General features: G+C 42.4%; 2 protein-coding genes across 5 annotated transcripts in view; both read left to right on the forward strand.

The window, feature by feature from the left end:
• Window positions 1-12,430: 12,430 nt before the first annotated feature.
• On the forward strand, window positions 12,431-17,744 carry LOC102736546 (zinc finger BED domain-containing protein 6). Of its 4 annotated transcripts, none has more exons than XM_081825027.1 (3): window positions 12,431-12,595; window positions 13,086-13,147; window positions 13,242-17,744. In XM_081825027.1, the coding sequence occupies exon 3, from the start codon at window positions 14,331-14,333 to the stop codon at window positions 17,268-17,270; it is 2,940 nt and encodes a 979-aa protein (XP_081681153.1). In that variant the 5' UTR covers window positions 12,431-12,595; window positions 13,086-13,147; window positions 13,242-14,330; the 3' UTR covers window positions 17,271-17,744. The 4 variants fall into 4 exon arrangements, with proteins under 4 accessions (XP_081681153.1, XP_081681152.1, XP_081681154.1 ...); XM_081825029.1 differs by having other exon boundaries at window positions 12,436-12,576; XM_081825026.1 differs by lacking the exon at window positions 13,086-13,147.
• The window catches only part of ZC3H11A (zinc finger CCCH-type containing 11A), a 43,058-nt gene continuing 37,511 nt past the window's right edge, over window positions 12,604-18,150 (forward strand). Inside the window, exon 1 of the mRNA XM_081825030.1 lies at window positions 12,604-13,393. The gene's annotated coding sequence lies outside the window, so the exon portion shown is untranslated. The remainder of the gene's footprint in view (window positions 13,394-18,150) is intronic.

Consider the following 18,150-nt stretch of genomic DNA (forward strand, 5'->3'; position numbering starts at 1 on the left):
TCTACATCCTTACGTGCCTTCCATGGGTTCTAGCAATTAGAGAGAAGTGTTGAAGTCTTCAAATATGATTGTTGATTTGTCTCTTTATCCTTTCAGTTATACTCATTTTGTCTCCACGTGTTTTGAAGTTCTGTTGTTAGTTGCATGCACATTTAGGATTGTTAAGTCTTCTTGCTGAATTGACTTCCATCATTATATGACGTCCCTCTTTATTGCTGGTCATATTCTTTGTTCTGAAGTGTACTTTATCTGACATTAATGTAAACACTACCCCTCCCTTCCTTCTTTCCTTTCACTTAAAAGTGTTAAAACCTTTTTATTGTGAAATAATTTTAGTCTTATAGAAAAGCTCCAAAAAATAATGCAGAGATTTCCCAAATACCTCACCAACCATTCCCTAATGTTAACACCTTGCATAACTTTGATATGATGATGAAAACAGAGCAACTAACATTGGTACAATGTTACTAACCAACTTACACACTTTACTGGGATTTTATCAGCTTTTCACCAATGCCCTTTCTCTGCTCCAGGATCCATTCCAGGATCCCACAGAACATGTAGTTATACAACTTCTTCGTCTCCTCCAATCCATGGCAATTCCTCCCTCTTGCCTTGTCTTTTGTGACCTATTATTTCTTCTAACATTTTTCTGCATCAGTCTGTCTCTTCTCTTCTTTGGAAATCCAATGGCATAAAAATTAGAACTTTTGTGTTTTTAAAGATTTTTATTTTTTAAGTAATCTCTACACCAAACGTGGGGCTTGAATTTATAACCCCGAGATCAAGGGTCGCACACTCTACCAACAGAGCCCTCCAGGCACCCCAATATTTAGAACTTTTGATATTGTTCCACAGATCCCTAAGATTCTGTTCTTTTTTCTTCCCGATTGTTTTTCTTTTTGTTCTTTAGATTGAATGCATTCTATCGATTTTCAGGTTCATTGACTCTCTCTTTTATCATCTCCATTCTGCTGTTAGCACATCAAATGAATTTTTTAATTTCACATATTGCATTTTTCAGTTCTGAAATTTTTCTGTTTGGTTATTTATAGTTTCTATTTCTCTACCAAGAATGTCTACCTTTCCTTCGTTTCAGGCATGTTTACCTTTAGTTCATGAAGCACAGTTGCTTCCCTGCTTTAAAGTCTCTGTGGTAATTCTGAGATGCCTGGGTGGCTCAATCAGTTAAGCATCTGCCTTTGGTTCAGGTCATGATCCCAGGGTCCTGGGATCAAGTCCCACATCAGGCTCTTTGCTCAGTGGGGAGCCTGCTTCTCCCTCTGCCTGCCGCTTATGTGCTCTCTCCCTGCTTGTGCGTGCTCTCGCTCTCTCACACAAATAAATAAATAAAATCTAAAAAAGAAAATGGTTTAAAAAAATAACAATTTTTAAAAAATCAAGTCTCTGTGGTAATTCCAAATTCAGGGTCATCTTGGGTTGGCATTTGTTAATTGTTTCTCGAGAACTGGTCACACTTTATTCTTTTTATGTTAAGTAATTTTATATTGTACCCTAGATATCTCTTTTGAAGATTTCATTTATTTTTTAAGTAAACTCTACACCAATGTAGGGCTCGAATTCATGACCCTGAGATCAAGAGTCCCATGCTCCAGGGACTGAGCCAGCCAGGCTCCCCAATCCTAGATATTTTTAATATTATGTTGTATAAACTCTGGGTACAATTAAAATCCTCTGAATACTTTTTTTTGCATTACAGCAGACAATCAACCCAGTTAAGTTCAAACTGCTAGTGATCCTTCACTTTCTGTGGGCAGCGGTTTCACCGTCGCCTCAGTTCTCAAAGCCTTTGCTGTGTTGGTTTGGATCTGATCCATTCAAGCACAGGTCCAGTGTGAGCCTATGGTGTGGATGGGTTCCTATACAGAATTAGGTGGCCCTCTGCTCGTTCTCTCCTCCTCATGAGTTCTCCTGGCTCCCAGGCCCTCAGAGCCACCTTTTTGGTGCCTCTGGTCAGATGAGATATCAACTGGAATTTTAATTGCCTGACCTGCCAACAAAGCACAGCTCCACAGGGAGGGCCCACCTTCAGGGCAAAGCTGAGAGAGGGAAAAAGAAATGACGATTATATACATACATTCTCTTCGGTCCCCTCTTCCTGGTTCTTCTTTCCAGAAAGATGGGGTTTCCACCATAATTTAGCCTCTTCTCTCCCGCTCCCGTAACAACACGTTCATTTTTGCAACTGGTACCTGCCATTAGGCCAAAGCTATGAGAGAAAAGGAAAAATTTGAAAATACAAGAAACTTGCCTCTATGTAGCTCACTTCTCTCCACAATTCATCTCCTTTTGTTGACTTTCAAGATCCTCATATACTTGTTTTTTTTTTTAAAGATTTATTTATCTATTTGAGAGAGAACAGGGGGAGGGGCAGAGGGAGAAGGAAAGCATCTCAAGCAGACTCCCCACTGAGTGCGGAGCCCGACACAGGGCTCAATCCCACGATCCGAAATCAAGACCTGAGCCGAAATCAAGAGTCAGATGCTTAACCGACTGAACCACCCAGGTGTCCTCTTATATACTTGCTTTTTATGTTGTGTCCAGAGTTTTTAGTTGTAATCCATATGAGACAGTGGCTATCGTGGGCTTATTCGGTCTCAGACAGAACCAGAAACCTCACTTCTATTATTTTTATGTGGAGTTATTTGATTAAAAAGAAAATATTCTGGCTCATTCAGCCTGATGCAGGGTCCATGCTGGAAACTCTTGTATCTTCCATCAGATATCATTTCTCCCAGGATAAAAGCAGTTCAGATAATATTCTTTAAAATGTGATAGTTGGGTTGTTACACAGAAAGGTTGAGAACCACTGGTCTGACAAACTATAGTTTATCTTTAGTTCTGGCCACTCCGTAACCAGGGGTAAGCAGAAACACATTCAGCTGGCCACCTCATTGGGCCAGGGTTGGTTTTGGGGTTTTTTTTTTAATGCTATTCTCAACAGGCTTAGCCTCTTAATTAATTAGAAAATTATAAAATTCTGCTATCCCCTGTTTTCTGTGTCTTTTTTATTTAGAGATTTTATTTATTTATTTATTTGAGAGAGAGAGAGAAGAAGCATGAGTGGGGGAATGGCATAGAGAGAGGGAGAAGCAGACTCCCCACTGAGCAGAGAGCCTGACCCAGGGCTCAATCCCAGGACCCGGGATCATGACCTGAGCTGATTGAGCCACCCAGGCACCCCTATTTTCTGTGTCTCAAGACGTATTAGGTTGCATTGTCTGTGTGCCTGCGGCCACCAAGCAATTCATCAAGCACTTGGTTCCTTTTCCTGATTCTTCTTCTCTCCAACTTTCACATGTTGGCACCCTAGGGCTGGGACCTGCATCTCTTTCCTCTGGCCTGATTCTCTCCCTAGGTGACCATTTCTTCCATGGAAGGAATGGTCTGTCTATGGGTTCGTGACCCCCCTAAATTCCACATGTCCCATCTAATTACCTACTGGACATCTCTACCTGGCTCTCTGGTAGTATCTCAAGAGTTGTATATCTAAAACAGAGTTCTTAATTCCTCACTTCTAGATCTGGTTCTCCTCAGTCTTCCCCATCCCAGTAAACGGCACACCATCTCCTCAGCATCTATGTGCTTGGGCCCCAAACCCAGGAGTCATCCCTGATATCCTCTAAGGCTTGTTTCTGCCTCCAAGCCGCCCACTCTCTGCTTCTGCCCACAGCCATTGACTCCACCATCATGTCTCTCCTAGATGGCAGCAAAAGCCCCCTGACTGCTCTCCCTGCTTCCTTCAGTCTTTGCCCATTCTCAGTATATTCTCTCTGTACAGCAGCTTCTACAGCAGAAATCACATCATTCTCTTGCTTAAAGCCCTCAAGTGGCTTCCTTTGGCAACCAGAATAAACCCAGATGTCTTTTTGTGGTCTCAAAGGTGCCGCATGACCTGGTCCTGCCTCCATGCTCCTTTCTCACCATCCTCCCATATGCCCCAGGAGGAAGACCAGGAGAGTCTCTGGTCACAGAAGCCATGCGGAGAGAGTGTTTCCAAGAAGGATTGGTCCCTGTGGCCAGTGAGGCTGAGAGGCTGAGTGAGAAGGGGCACAGACGGGGTCTCTGGATTTGCCCACATGGAGGAGTTAGTGACTTCACTTCCTCCATTAGCAAAGTGGGTTCTTCTGAGGAGTATAGATTATGGAGAGTCTGTATCCAAGACATCATTAGTCTGAGTTCAAATGATTTTCCTTCTGCAGTGATAGTCCATCAGTCATTCTCAAACCTCAGTGTTTATTAGAATCACCCAGAGGGCTTATTAAACTACAGCTTTTCTAATTCATTAGGATTGACACTTTGCATTCCTAACAACATTCCAGGTGTTGCTGAACCTCACCCTGTTTGACAAATAGGAAGCTACAGTCTTTTCCAGGGGTTACCTTCTGCTCTTTTTTGAGAATCCCCATGGTCCCTGTGTGTCCATGAATAGCCCGGGTCACTGCTTGCTACTTCAGCACCCTGGTGAAAAGGAGACCAGAACACCCTTTGAGCTAGACTCTGCCATCCCCGGTCCCTAACAGCCCCTTGGAGATGCCACTCTGACCAAGTCACCCATGCCTGCTGGCCTCTGCCCAGCTCGAGGCAGCCAAGCACCTGCTGCCACTTCTAATAATGGAACCACAGATCCACCACTCAGTAGAACTAGAAACCTGTTAATGTCACTGGTGTCAGTTTCTTGGCTTAAATCCCAGAAGTCCTGAAGGAATCAAATTCTAGTTTCCTGATTCCTAAAGGCTTTAATGTAGGCATCTGTAGGTTTCCCCAGACAGTAAAACTTTAGTGCAATGGGAAGGAACATGCTCTACCAAACCCAGTCAGAACCATCCCACTGCAAGGCTGCCCCACTTTCTGAGTGGTGAGCTCACTCAGTTCATACACATACCCTACTCTAGAGTCACCTCCCTCCACCTCCACCTGAACTCACCCTCCGTGCACACACTACACACCGTTAAAGGGTTAGCCCCATAGGGCATTAAGTTTGAGTCCGGGTCACTGGCTCCAGATCCATTTTCCCTCATAGGGATTTTCCTCTTGAGAATCTGCCCCTCCTTTCCTGAAGTCGAACTTTGGCTGGGCCTTCCCCACCCACCAGTCATGTCTTTGTAGCCTTAAATCTCAGGGGGGTCAGAGTTCCTGGTCCCTCTGTTTTGTGGGATGGGTTCATTTCTGAATAAATTTGTGGCTGCAGAAAGATACAAGGGATTCCACCACAATTCACTGATGACAGCAAACAAGCCCCCAAAGCAAAGAGATACACTGGAGGAAAGGCATTCTCAAACTGCCCAGGCCAGTAAAGCATTAACATGGTATGGATGTTCAAGAAAGGATATGGCCATTACTATTATTGCCTGTTTCTGCCCTCTCAGCCCATCTTTTTCCCCAGCCCAATTCCCCCTCGGGCTTTTCCTGCCCATCCCAGGGCCACAGCCCTAATCCCCACTCTCATTTCCTCCCACCCGGATTGTGCCCAACGCTTGACTACCTAATCTCTGTCCCTCCAGCATTTCTCTCCCCAAGTACATTTTGTCCTGCCCCTCCCTTAAACAAGAAACAATGAGTCCCTGTTTGTAATCATCTAAACTCCTCTCCCTGGCCTTCAAACCCGGCTCCCTTATCTCTCCAGTCTTAGCGTGTATTCCCCCAAATCCATCCAAACACACATCAAATGCCTTCAGGCACTGGAACTATAAAGATGAACAAGACGTTGCTGCTCTCAGTGAGTTCACGGTGTATAGAAAGAAGCAAATGAGCAATAAGCCAACTCCTAAACCTCGTAAGAAGGCGTAGGCTGCTGGATCCCAGTCAATTGGTTGATTGAGGGTGAGGAAAAGGCATATGAGGCAGAAGAAAGCAGATGTGCGAAAGCATGGGGGCTTGAGGAGTAGAACACATTCAGGTCACTCCAGGTCATTCCACATGAGGGAGCAAAGAACTGGAGGAGAATGGACTGACAATTTTGGGGGATGAAGAAGCAGGCAGGAATAAGATTTTGCATATTAGTAGATAGCCACAGAAGCTTAGAATTGATCCTAAGGTTAATGGGCAATAGCTGAAGGATTTTCAGTAGGGAAGTAAATTTTAATCTTAATATACAAGTTTGAAATTGTTCTGATTCACAGATAAGTCCAAATTAAGGGACATGTTTAAAATGTGTTTTAGGGGGTGCCTGGGTGGCTCAGTCAGTTAAGCATCTGCCTTCAGTTCAGGTCATGATACCGGGGTCCTGGGATCAAGCCGTGTCAGGCTCCCCGCTCAGCAGGCAGTCTGCTTCTCCCTCTCCCTCTGCCTCTCCCCCTGCTTGTGCTCTCTCTTGCTCTCTCTCTCTCTCAAATAAGTAAATAAAATCTTTTTAAAAATAAAATAAAATATGTTTTAAAGATCTTACAAAAGAGATTGGTATTTGTGAACATGGAAGGAAAGCTAAGAGGAGTGACCAGTATAGTTTGGATTATACTGTATGTATCAGGGTCTGTCCTATATAAAACAATAATTAGGCAGTTCATCAGGGAACGCAAAACTAGTCATTACTGGTATAACCGCCCTTCATTTTGCATAATACTGTGTATCTGCAAAGAATCAGTATTAATTCATTCATCACAGTGATAGGCAAACTTGAAGAAGCAAGACAGCTTACAATCAGTGTAAAGCGGTACAAGTGAACTCTGTCTCCTCTCATGAGATGGATTAGATCACCTATTCAAATGATATGCATTGAAAAAATGTGAGTAGATTAATACATAAACGCAGTGTAAAACTCAAACACCAAAAGCCGGTGAAGAGTAAGCTTCTTCCCAAGCCACCTAGCAGGTTCCCCACTCCCTTGACCTTCCCCAGAGGCAACTACTCTTATAAATTCTTCCAAAGACCATTCTCTAATATTCAAATGGTAACATTTTATAATGGTCTTTTGCGTGTTTAGACACATTAATACAGGTGCATTGTGCAAAGCACATCCTTGCTTTTCATAACAGCGTAGAACTTCATTGTACGGGTATACTACTTTAAATTTAGCCATTATCATATTTACAGGTTAAATCATAGCCATGTATATATGTCATTTCTGCTCCTGTGGGAGTACAGTACAGGACAAACTTTTAGATGTAGACTTGCTGGGTCAAAGTACAGAGATGTCCATTTTTACTAGTTTTTATAACAAAAGTAACATATATATAGTAAGGCAAGATTTGAACCGGTACCAAAAAGTACAGTGAAAAATCTCCTTCCTACTTCGGACATCCAGCTCCACTTTCCTCAGTTCATCACTTTTCATCGATTCTCCAGAAGGTATTCCTTGCGTAAGTGTGTGTGTGTGTGTGTGTGTGTGTGTGAGTGAGTGTGTGTGTGATGTTTAGATTATACTTGCATTTTATTTTTTATTTTTTAAATTTTATTTATTTGAAGTGATCTCTACACCCAACGTGGGGCTGAGCTCACAAGCCCAAGATCAAGAGTTGAGTGCTCTTCTGACTGAGCCCACCAGGCGCCCCTATACTTGCATTTTTGAAGAGAAATTCTGCGGTTGTTTGGAAGAGAGAGAAGAGAGGGCAAGATGGAGAGGCAGCAAAACCAGTGAAGAGGCATGGCAGCAATCGAGAGAATGAGCAGCAAGTGATAAAGGCCTACACTAAGCAGAAGCAATGGGAATGGAAAAGAAAGATGCAGATTCAAGAGGTACTTAGGGGCCTAAGTCAATAAGGCTCCTAAGTATTTGGACATGGGAGGTGAGGAAAAGAGAGGAGTCCTCGTTCACTCCCAGATTTCTGACCTCGGTAACTGGGTGGATGGTGGGTGGCGCCATCCACTAAGACAAAGACGTCAGGAAGAGGAGGAGATGTTGGAGACACGAGGTGATGATTTCGTTTTGGTAAGTTGAATTTAAAATGACTCTGAAACATCCAATTGAATGATTCCTGTAGGCAGCCGGACGGAGATCTGGGTCAGAGATACAGATCTGAGTCACCACATAAAATTAATTCATAGTTGAAACCAGGGAAATGGATGGATAACCCAGAGAGAGAATGCAGAGTGAGAAAAGATGAGGGATGAGGACTGAATCCTGGGGAACACCAATGATTAAGTGAGGGACAGAGAAAGAGGAACATGCAAAGAGACTAGAGAACAGGCAGCCAGAGAATTTGGAAGGAAACCAAGATAGAATTTTGTTCTTTAAACTATGGGAGAGGAAGTTTAAAGAAAGAAAAAATGGGGACGCCTGGATGGCACAGTCTGTTAAGCATCCGACTCTTGGTTTTGGCTCAGGTCATGATCTCAGGGTCTTGAGATCAGCTCCACAATCAGCGTGCTTGGGATTCTCTCTCCCTCTCCCTCTTCCCCTCCCCTTCCCTCCCCTCCTGGCATGTGCACACGTGCTCTCTCTCTTTGTGTCTCTAAAAAAAAAAAAGAAAGAAAGAAAAATGGTGAATGAGTATCAAATGATTGCATAATGATTTGGAGTTGGACAGACGTGGGTGTGAAGCCTGACTTTGCTACTCACTAGCAATGACCCCTTGGACTCATCACTAGAACTTTATAAGTGTTTGTAAAAGAAGGTTAATAATATTACTTATCTAATAGGAATAGATAATAGCAGTAATCTAACAGTTATTTTGAGGATTCAATTGGATAATGTATATAAAAAAAACTGTTAGTGTATTGCCTGGCACATAATAAACTGTCACTATAAGCTGGTTACTAAAAAGAAGAAAAATAGGCACTGAAAAGGAGCCATTCAATTTAAAATTTGACCACACTATAGTAATTTCAGAGAAGCCATGAGGATGTAAATCTAAATGAAATACATTGAAGAGTGTATGTAAGGTGAAAAAGTAGCCAGTGATCTTGGCAAAAAAGATGAGAAATTAGGTGTGCCAGAGAAAAATTAGGAACTGAGCATAAGACTTCCTCACCACCCAATTTTTCTTTCTAAATAGAAGGAGGAATCTTGAATGTTGCTAGGCTTTGGGGAACAATGATAGAGAGACAAGTTTAAAATACAAGGGACTGAACATCACCACTATTTCAGTCTTTCTGAGACACAACTTTGCACACTTTCTACCTTTCTACAAACTTTCTCCCATTTTATTCCTGTTCCAAACCCTTCGAGGAACCCCTATTGTCTAAACAATATTATTCAAATGCCTTCCCAACATCCAAGGTCTTCCACCTTGAATTCTTGATTCTTGCTCCCACCTACGTTTACAATGTTCTCTCTTTCTCTAACCTGGGGACTCCTCCAGTTGAATTTCTCTCCTCACCCCTTCAGGAGGTTTCCTTACATAGCTTCTTTCCTTGTCTTCACTTACCTCTCACCTCTGGCCCACGTTCGGGCAACTCAAGTCTCACTCCCTCCAGAAAGCATGTCCTGAAACACTGCACTTTTCAGTGGCCACCTCCTTTCTAACCCTTCTAGAACTAAAGTAGAGGTTGTAGACCAGCCCACAAAGTGATTTCTGTTGTAGTTGTTTTATCTGGATTAGCTTCCAAGTTGACAAATCAGAAATTTTCAGATAAAACTCTGAATATTCAGCTTCTCTTTAAAAATCAGAAGATAGGGGTGCCTGGGTGTCTCAGTCAGTTGAGCGGCTGCCTTCGGCTCGGGTCATGATCCCAAGGTCCTGGGATTGAGCTCCGCATCGGGCTCCCTGCTCAGCGGAGAGCCTGCTTCTCCCTCTCCCTCTGCCTGCCACTCTGCCTACTTGTGCTCTCTCTCTATCCTTCTGTCAAATAAATAAATAAAATATTTTAAAAATAAAATAAAAATCAGAAGATGTGGTGACAGTGAGTCTGCATCCCCTCTTGGCAGGAATGGGCTGGAGTTCATTGTAACAGCTGGCCCTTTGGCTAGGGCACGGACTCCAAGTTTTATCCTTGCAGTTGCTCACTGTACTCATATGTGCCTGGCTCATGTAAGTATTTGAGTTTGTAACCCCAAGTCTAAACCATGGCTGGACACTTGGTGTGCACTACCTGGTAGTTATTTAGCTTTATATTTATCAGGTCTTCCAGAAAACTTCCACATGGGCATTTCCACACCTTAGGCCCATTTGGGATCCCCCACAAAGCCTAGCACAGCAAGCTAAATGTAGGAGTATAGTTAGTGTAAGGTAACTGAGGATGATGAGGATGAAAACTAATCTGTCTTTTCTTAAATGACCCATCACCCAATAAAACCAGTTACCTCATTCCAAAATTAAATACCAAGAAAAAAAATTCCATACGAGGAAATAAAACAACCTAAGAATGCATTGGGAGTGCAGAGGTGAAGGCAGTCCTAGGAAGGTTGATTTCAGTGAAACCAGTTCTGGTCTTGCAGCTAGAGCAAGATGCTGAAATTTATCTGTTGTAGTTAGTTAGCAGATGTTTGTGATTTCTATTTAAGGCTTCTTGCTAGAAGGCTCTGCTGGTCCCTATTTCTTCACTCGTACCAGACAGCTGAACCCCAAAGGCAGGAAGAAAAAGAGGAGGGATGATGGATGCTGGTGATGGACACTGGGTTAGAGACATGTTGGTGTAGAAATGGCTTTCAAGAATACCCCTATTACCCACTGTGCAGACTCATCTGGCATTATGACCCAAAGTCATAGGGCAAGAGGTTAGATCTTGATGTAAGTGGCATGTAGATTATGGAGAAGAGACAAGGTTTGAAATGTATGGAGCCAGAAGCTAGACTGTGGAAAATTCTTTCAATCATCACACTTGTAAAATTGTCAGTGGAAGATTCAGTTATCACTAATACCTGGTATGGTAGCAAGCATCCAAGATAGGCCCCAGTGATCTCTGCCTCACATTGTTCATATCCTGCTGAAACTTACTGCAAAACAGCCTTACAGTGGAATGGGAACTGTTAAAAAGAATAAGGTAGGCCTCTAAGCACTGATGACCATTAAAAGATATTCAAGATACATCGTACAGTGGGGAAAAAAGCAAACTGCAAAACAATATGGATAGTATGGATAGTTTTAGCTTGTTCATATCTTTAAAACACTGTATTTCTTTCTATCTAAAACATATATCCTTTCAACTTTTAACAGCTCTGATTAATGGCTGGGTTTTCTGGTTTTTGGTTTGTTTGTTTGTTTTTTTTTGTCTTAGAGTTCTATAAAATAAGATGCGTCTTATTGCTTTAGATTTGATGAAATATGATATAACTATATATAGTATACCAATCAGAACAGGACTGCAGCTTGTAAAGCCCTGGGCTGAAAACCCCTTCAGCTGTTTGGCTAGCCTTCTGCTAAACTTTTCAGTTAAACACCCTAGGTGTTGTGGCACAGACAGAAATTGGTTATCAGGAACCTGCTTGTTGGGCCTGGTTGACATGGCAATCACAGAGTATTGTCATGTAAGGCAGGGATTGGGGCTAGGATTCTAATGTTGTGCCTTCTCACTTTAAAAGGGGATAAAAGCCCAAGTGTGAGGAGACCTGGGACTGGCTGAGGCTCCCACACCAAGCTGGTATCTGGCCGAACAAGCCTGGGAGGAAATAAAAGGTGCCTGGAGTCCCATCTGCTTAACCATCAAATGTATGCTTTCTTAGTAATAGAACTGTATCCTTTATCCAAGCTGGGTAAAATGTTGCCACCTAAGTAAGTTCTGTTGAGCCACTAACCCAGAGGGGATCTTGGGCTCCTACTCGATCAGAGTAATAGACTTAGGTATATTTGCATACAAAAACGTTAGAAAGAATATATGCTAAATTAGTGAGAGATTATTTTGCAGGAATGAAATTAATGGAGAGGTCAATATTCCACAATTGTATATTACTTAAAAAATTTAAAAACCACTTATATGTATTACTTTTATAATGAGAGGAAAAAAAGGTAAACACATCCAAATTGGAAAGTACAGTATAATGTTAATAATGAAGTGGCCAGGCGACCACTGGTTTTTCCTTTCCCTACTCCAACCCTCACGAAACTTGTAATGAGCATGAATTATTTTTTCAACACAAAAATTTGTTTTAAGAAATAAAAGAAATTCCCCCAAACCCAATTTCACCTCTTCAAATAAAAATAAAGGCACAGATCCTTCAACACTGCATGGGGAAAGTAGTTTATTTCTAAATGAAAACTATACATGGTTCAGGCGATTTACTTATGAACCAAATTCTATGAGGGCCTACTGTCTGGTAGACACAGTTCTCGCGGCTTTCTCGCTTATTACCTCATTTGATTAAAAAATTAAAAAAAAAATTTTTTTAAATCAAAGACGGTTTCAAGAAACCCGTAAGTTTCCAAAACCGCGTTCCCCCCAAAACTAAGACACCCCACGTCCTAGCACCTCCCCTCTCACGTGACCCTGTGACCCGGGGAAACCATCTTAAGCATCGCCTCATAGAGGAAACTACATCTCCCAGAATCCTCTCGCATTGCGTCGTGCTGGCACTTTTACTGGCCGGGTCTTAGAGCTGAGCCTGTAGCCAGGCGCCATCTTTGACGCTGGCAGTCTTGGATTTCTGCTGGTGCTGCTGCTGTGAGGACGGCGGGCGGCAGCGGCTAAGAAAGAAGAAAGACGTGGCAGCAAGCGGGAGTCGGGGACAGTGTCGGCGGTTCGGTAAAGTTTCTGTTCTCTGGTAACTAGACCCGTTTTTTGATTCCCGGTGGCTCGGGGCAGGGGAGGTGGGGGAGAGGGCGAGGGGAGTGGCCGCGGCCTCCCCTCGCCCCTGGGTTGCGGCCTAGCCCGGGAAGTCAGAGCGGGTCCTTCGGCCCCGCCGTAACGACCCCCCTCCCCTACCCCCCGCCCGCCGCCCTCGCCGGGGCGAGCTGGGAGCCCCGGGCTCCCGCTCTCAGTTCCAGTCACCCCACCCCCATCCCTTGCACCCCACCCCCACGGCGCCTGCTCCTTCCCAACAACCTTCCTCCCCTCCCCCACATCCGGTGTTGGCGAAACCGTAGGAGCCCGGAGCAGCCCCGGAAAGCCGGCTTGTTCCCCGTCTCCCGGAGAGAGAACTGACACTAGCTTGCTTTCTTCGCGACAACAGTTTCCCTAGTTTAGCGGACCCCCACTGCCTAAATCAAACTGGGTGCCAGGAGCTGAATTTACCTACTCTCGTTCCTCTCCAGGGTCCCACTACTTGGGAGATATTCTCAAACTCCACATACTGAAAGCCACCGACCTTAATCCGGTATCCTACACCCCTTCCCTACTTTAATTAACTCCCACCCCAGCCCTCCGCATCGGAGTCAAGAACAACAGGGACACTTCCGTTCTCCTTGTAGGATTGATGAAACCGTAATGAAGAACACCCCCTAAAGTCCCATAATCGGTGCGGATTCCTATGGGGAAGGCCCATGTTGTTGACATCTTGCAGGCCTTGGTTCTGGACCTTGAGAAGGAGGCTGTGGAACTAGTGATAGCGATGCTTTTTAGGGTAAATGTATGTAGGTATTGGGGGAAGGGGAGGGATCAACCGAAAAGGAATGGAAGTGGTTTAAAGCTTAAATTTCAGTGTTTGCTGTTCATATAGAGTTCCACTCATGAGTTACTAGTACATTTACAGGCAGTAAAGCTTCTCCAGTCTAAAAATGTCTGAAAACTAAATTTGGATTAACTCTTGATACAAACAGTAAATTGAAAATGCAGCTTGTGACCTTTTAAATTTTTATTCTCAAAACACTTTTTTTTTTGCCATCCACATTTTTAATAATTGTATTATTTATATTTAAAGCTGAAAGGGCTCAACTAGCATTTGCTGTTAATGACCAGTATGTGGAGTCTGCTTTATATTCCCAGAATTGACTTTTTGGGTTGTATTGTCCAGTCACAGTCCTAAGGGATGAATGTTGAATGATGCACTATGTTTTTGTTTAAGTGAAATTTCCTGAAAATAATTAATTGCAGAATTAAGGGAAATTGATGTTACTACCATGACACATCATTAAAACACATATTTTTAAAGCTGAAGGCATTTCAAGGAGATGTAGTTCTTGATGAAGCAGAAAGGACATGGGCCTGGGATTTGGAAGACCTGGCTTCTAGCTGCTACTAACTCTATGACTCTGGGAAAGTGGGCCTCAAGTTCTTTTTTTCTATAACATGAAGAGATTGGACTATTTGAAATCAGATTCAGAACTCAGAAATTGGAAGGGATCATAAAACCCTCTAAGAAAAGAGTTTGGGAATGTTCTCCATTGCTGTCACTTTTCCTCCAAAAATAACCTGGCTTGAAAGTCATTGTTCCAAAGGGAATTTGATTCCCCATAGAAATTGGAGACAAGGTAATGCAATTAGAGAGGAACAGCTGTATTTCTGCTTGAGTAACAAACCCACTAACAGATTCTGGTACGAATTTTGGAGACATAAAGAGAATGAGTGTATGTACCTTAAGTGTACCAGTTTCCTCACTCTCTCCTGGCAGACGATGCAGCACTTTTAGTGGTGCTGGGATTCTGGGATGTGTTCCTATTAATTCGAATACAGATGAAGAAGATGTGGTAGAGGGAAAGATGGTGGCAGAAGGAATGGATAAAGAGGCAAAATTGCCTGCTAAAAAGAAAAGAAAGAAGGGTTTACGGATTAAGGGGAAAAGGCGAAGAAAAAAACTGATCCTTGCGAAAAAGTTTAAGGATTTGGGATCTGGGAGGCCTGTTGCAGATGCCCCTGCTTTATTAGCTTCCAGTGCCCATGAGCAGGATGAAGAAAGTCTTTTTGAGAGCAATATAGAAAAACAGATCTATCTACCTAGTACCAGAGCCAAGACCTCCATTGTATGGCACTTCTTTCATGTTGACCCCCAGTATACCTGGCGAGCTATTTGTAACCTCTGTGAAAAAAGTGTTAGCAGGGGCAAACCAGGCAGCCATCTGGGGACATCTACTCTACAACGACATCTGCAGGCAAGGCATTCACCTCACTGGACCAGGGCCAACAAATATGGAGTCACTAGTGGGGAGGAGGATTTTACTTTGGATGTGCCTTTATCTCCCTCTTCTGCTGGAAGCAATGGAAGCTTTGAATATATGTCTACTGATCCATTAGATGAAAACAGAATGGGTAAGAAACGTGATAAATCAGTATCTGATGCCCTGAGGGCAGAAAGAGGGAGATTTCTCATCAAAAGTAATATTGTCAAGCATGCCTTAATTCCTGGAACAAGAGCCAAGACATCTGCAGTTTGGAATTTTTTTTATACCGATCCTCAGCACATCTCAAGAGCTGTGTGTAATATATGTAAAAGAAGTGTGAGCCGGGGTAGGCCAGGTTCTCACTTAGGAACTTCAACTCTTCAACGACACCTGCAGGCCACACATCCCATCCATTGGGCTGTTGCCAACAAAGACAGTGGTGCGGTTGGAAATGGATTAGATGAGGCTGACACTGAGAGAAATGATCTCTTAAGCGATCCTCTGCATGGAGAGAAGTCTACAGGCAGCCATGATTTAACAGCTGAGGACCTTAGTGACTCTGATTCAGATGAACCTCCTGTGTTAGAGGTTGAAAATAGTAGAAGATCTGAGAGTCCTATTCCTGTAGCAGAGCAAGACGCGCTGACACACGCACAGGAGAGAGAAACAACGTATTCTGAAAATTCAGTCTCAAGTCAAATAAGTCAGGCAATTATTCAAATGATTGTGGAGGATATGCATCCTTACAACTACTTCTCAACTCCAGCCTTTCAGAGGTTCATGCAGATTGTGGCCCCTGACTATAGGTTACCATCTGAAACTTACTTTTTCACAAAAGCCGTACCTCAATTATATGATTGGGTCAGAGAAAAAATTTTCTTAACTTTGGAGAATGTTCAAAGCCAAAAGATCCACCTGACTGTGGACATATGGACCCATGACCCATCCACTGACTATTTCATTGTGACTGTACACTGGGTCTCTTTGGAAACTGCACCTTCTTCCAGTAATGGCAGGATCCCCAATTTCAGAAAGTGGGCAGTACTTTGTGTAACAGGGTTGGCCAAAGACTGCTTGATAACCAACATTTTACAAGAATTAAATGACCAGATTGGTCTGTGGCTTTCTCCTAATTTCCTTATTCCTAGCTTCATTGTTTCTGATAATTCCTCTAATGTGGTACATGCAATCAAAGATGGCGGTTTTACCCATGTGCCGTGCTTCCTGCATTGTTTAAATATAGTCATTCAGGACTTTTTTTGTGAGCACAAAAGCATTGAGAATATGTTAGTAGCTGCTAGGAAAACCTGTCATCATTTTAGTCATTCAGTCAAGGCCCGTCAGATTCTGCAGGAGTTCCAAAATGATCACCAACTTCCATGGAAGAATTTGAAGCAGGATGAAACTGGCCATTGGATTTCTACCTTTTATATGTTAAAATGGCTCTTGGAGCATTGCTACTCAGTTCACCATAGTCTTGGTAGAGCTAGTGGAGTTGTGCTCACCTCCCTTCAGTGGACTCTAATGACTTACGTTTGTGATATTCTGAAACCATTTGAGGAGGCCACCCAGAAAGTGAGTGTCAAGACCACAGGATTGAATCAGGTGCTCCCCCTAATCCATCATCTGCTCCTTTCTCTGCAGAAACTCAGAGAAGATTTTCAAATAAGAGGTATTACTCAGGCACTCAATCTGGTGGACAGTTTATCTCTGAAACTTGAAACTGATACCCTACTGAGTGCCATGCTTAAATCTAAGCCCTGTATCTTGGCTGCTTTGTTAGATCCTTGCTTTAAAAACAGTTTGGAAGACTTTTTCCCTCAAGGTGCTGATTTAGAAACTTATAAGCAGATCCTTGCAGAAGAAGTTTGCAATTATATGGAATCTTCAGAGGTCTGCCATATTGCAACTTCAGATGCTTCTGGTCCCTCAGCCATCGTAGGAGCTGATTCGTTTACCTCATCTATAAGAGAAGGCACCTCCAGTTCAGGGTCTTTTGATAGCTCAGCTGTAGATAATGTTGCCATTGGAAGCAAAAGCTTCATGTTTCCTTCTGCCATAGCAGTAGTTGATGAGTACTTCAAAGAGAAGTATTCAGAGATCTCAGGAGGTGACCCTTTGATTTACTGGCAGAGGAAGGTGAGCATATGGCCAGCTTTGACCCAAGTTGCCATTCAGTATCTAAGCTGCCCCATGTGTAGTTGGCAGTCTGAATGTATCTTTACTGCAAATAGCCAGTTTCACCCAAAACAGATCATGAGCCTGGACTTTGACAATATAGAACAGCTGATGTTTTTGAAAATGAACTTGAAAAATGTTAACTATGATTATTCTACATTGGTTCTGAGCTGGGATCCTGGGAATGAAGTTATTCAAAGCAATGAAAAAGAAATACTACCTTAATTTCTTTTTCCTTTTTCCATTTGAAATGGGCAACTTGTTGCTATGTTACTGTATCCTAATTGCTATAGTTGTTATATATAGTTATACTAATTATTCTTTATACACAAATCTGGGGAAACCTGAAAACACAAAACGTGCTGAAAATTCCTCAGAGGATTAATAATAATGCTGACAAAGTGAAGATTAAAAATTTCACAGTAGTAACTCAGTGTAGCTGTCTCTTGAAATTTTGTTTATACCAATTAAGAGAGAAAAGATATTTTTTAACTTAAAAAATATAGTGCAGCATTGAAAGGCTTTAGGCTATTTCTGGCTGGTAGATTGAACTTGTAATTTGGTTTTAAGTAAAAGTTTCTACCATCAAGTTTGATTGCTCTGAAACCAGTGAAATTGAGGGAAAAACGCATACTAAGCTGGTATTCCTCCCCCTCTCTCCCATTTTTCTAGTTTTTTAAAAACCCTGATCCATACTTACAGCTTGGCAAAAACAAAACTCATGAAATTTAGAAATTTCTAATTGCCTCCTCATACTGGTCAGCTTTATCATTTCAACTTACTGAGTGTGATAGAGTTACCCTTTATATTTAGGATTGGATCTATGTAAAAGGGAAACATTAGAAAACAATCAGGAAAAATTTACTTTTAGTCTTTGAATAGCCTTTTTTAACTTTCAGAAAATAGTGTAAAAACAATAAAACAAAGATTGTATGGGTACTTTTTACAAATTTACGGGCAAATGACATAATAAAAAGTTTACAAAAATTGAAAAAGATTGACTGGGAATTGGAGTAAAAGCCCCAAGAGCACACTTTTGACAAACACAGTGTCCATTTCCCAAAGAATGTTTCTCTGCTTTTAAATGATCTTAAATGTCTTTAAA

This window comes from Leptonychotes weddellii, chromosome 6 (assembly GCF_054177405.1).
Source record: "Leptonychotes weddellii isolate Sample4059 chromosome 6, ASM5417740v2, whole genome shotgun sequence".
Taxonomy (NCBI): domain Eukaryota; kingdom Metazoa; phylum Chordata; class Mammalia; order Carnivora; family Phocidae; genus Leptonychotes; species Leptonychotes weddellii.

What these genes read in the sequence shown, in the direction of transcription:
- LOC102736546 (XM_081825027.1), top strand. Translation starts at nt 14,331, where the DNA reads ATGAGTGTATGTACCTTAAGTGTACCAGTTTCCTCACTCTCTCCTGGC.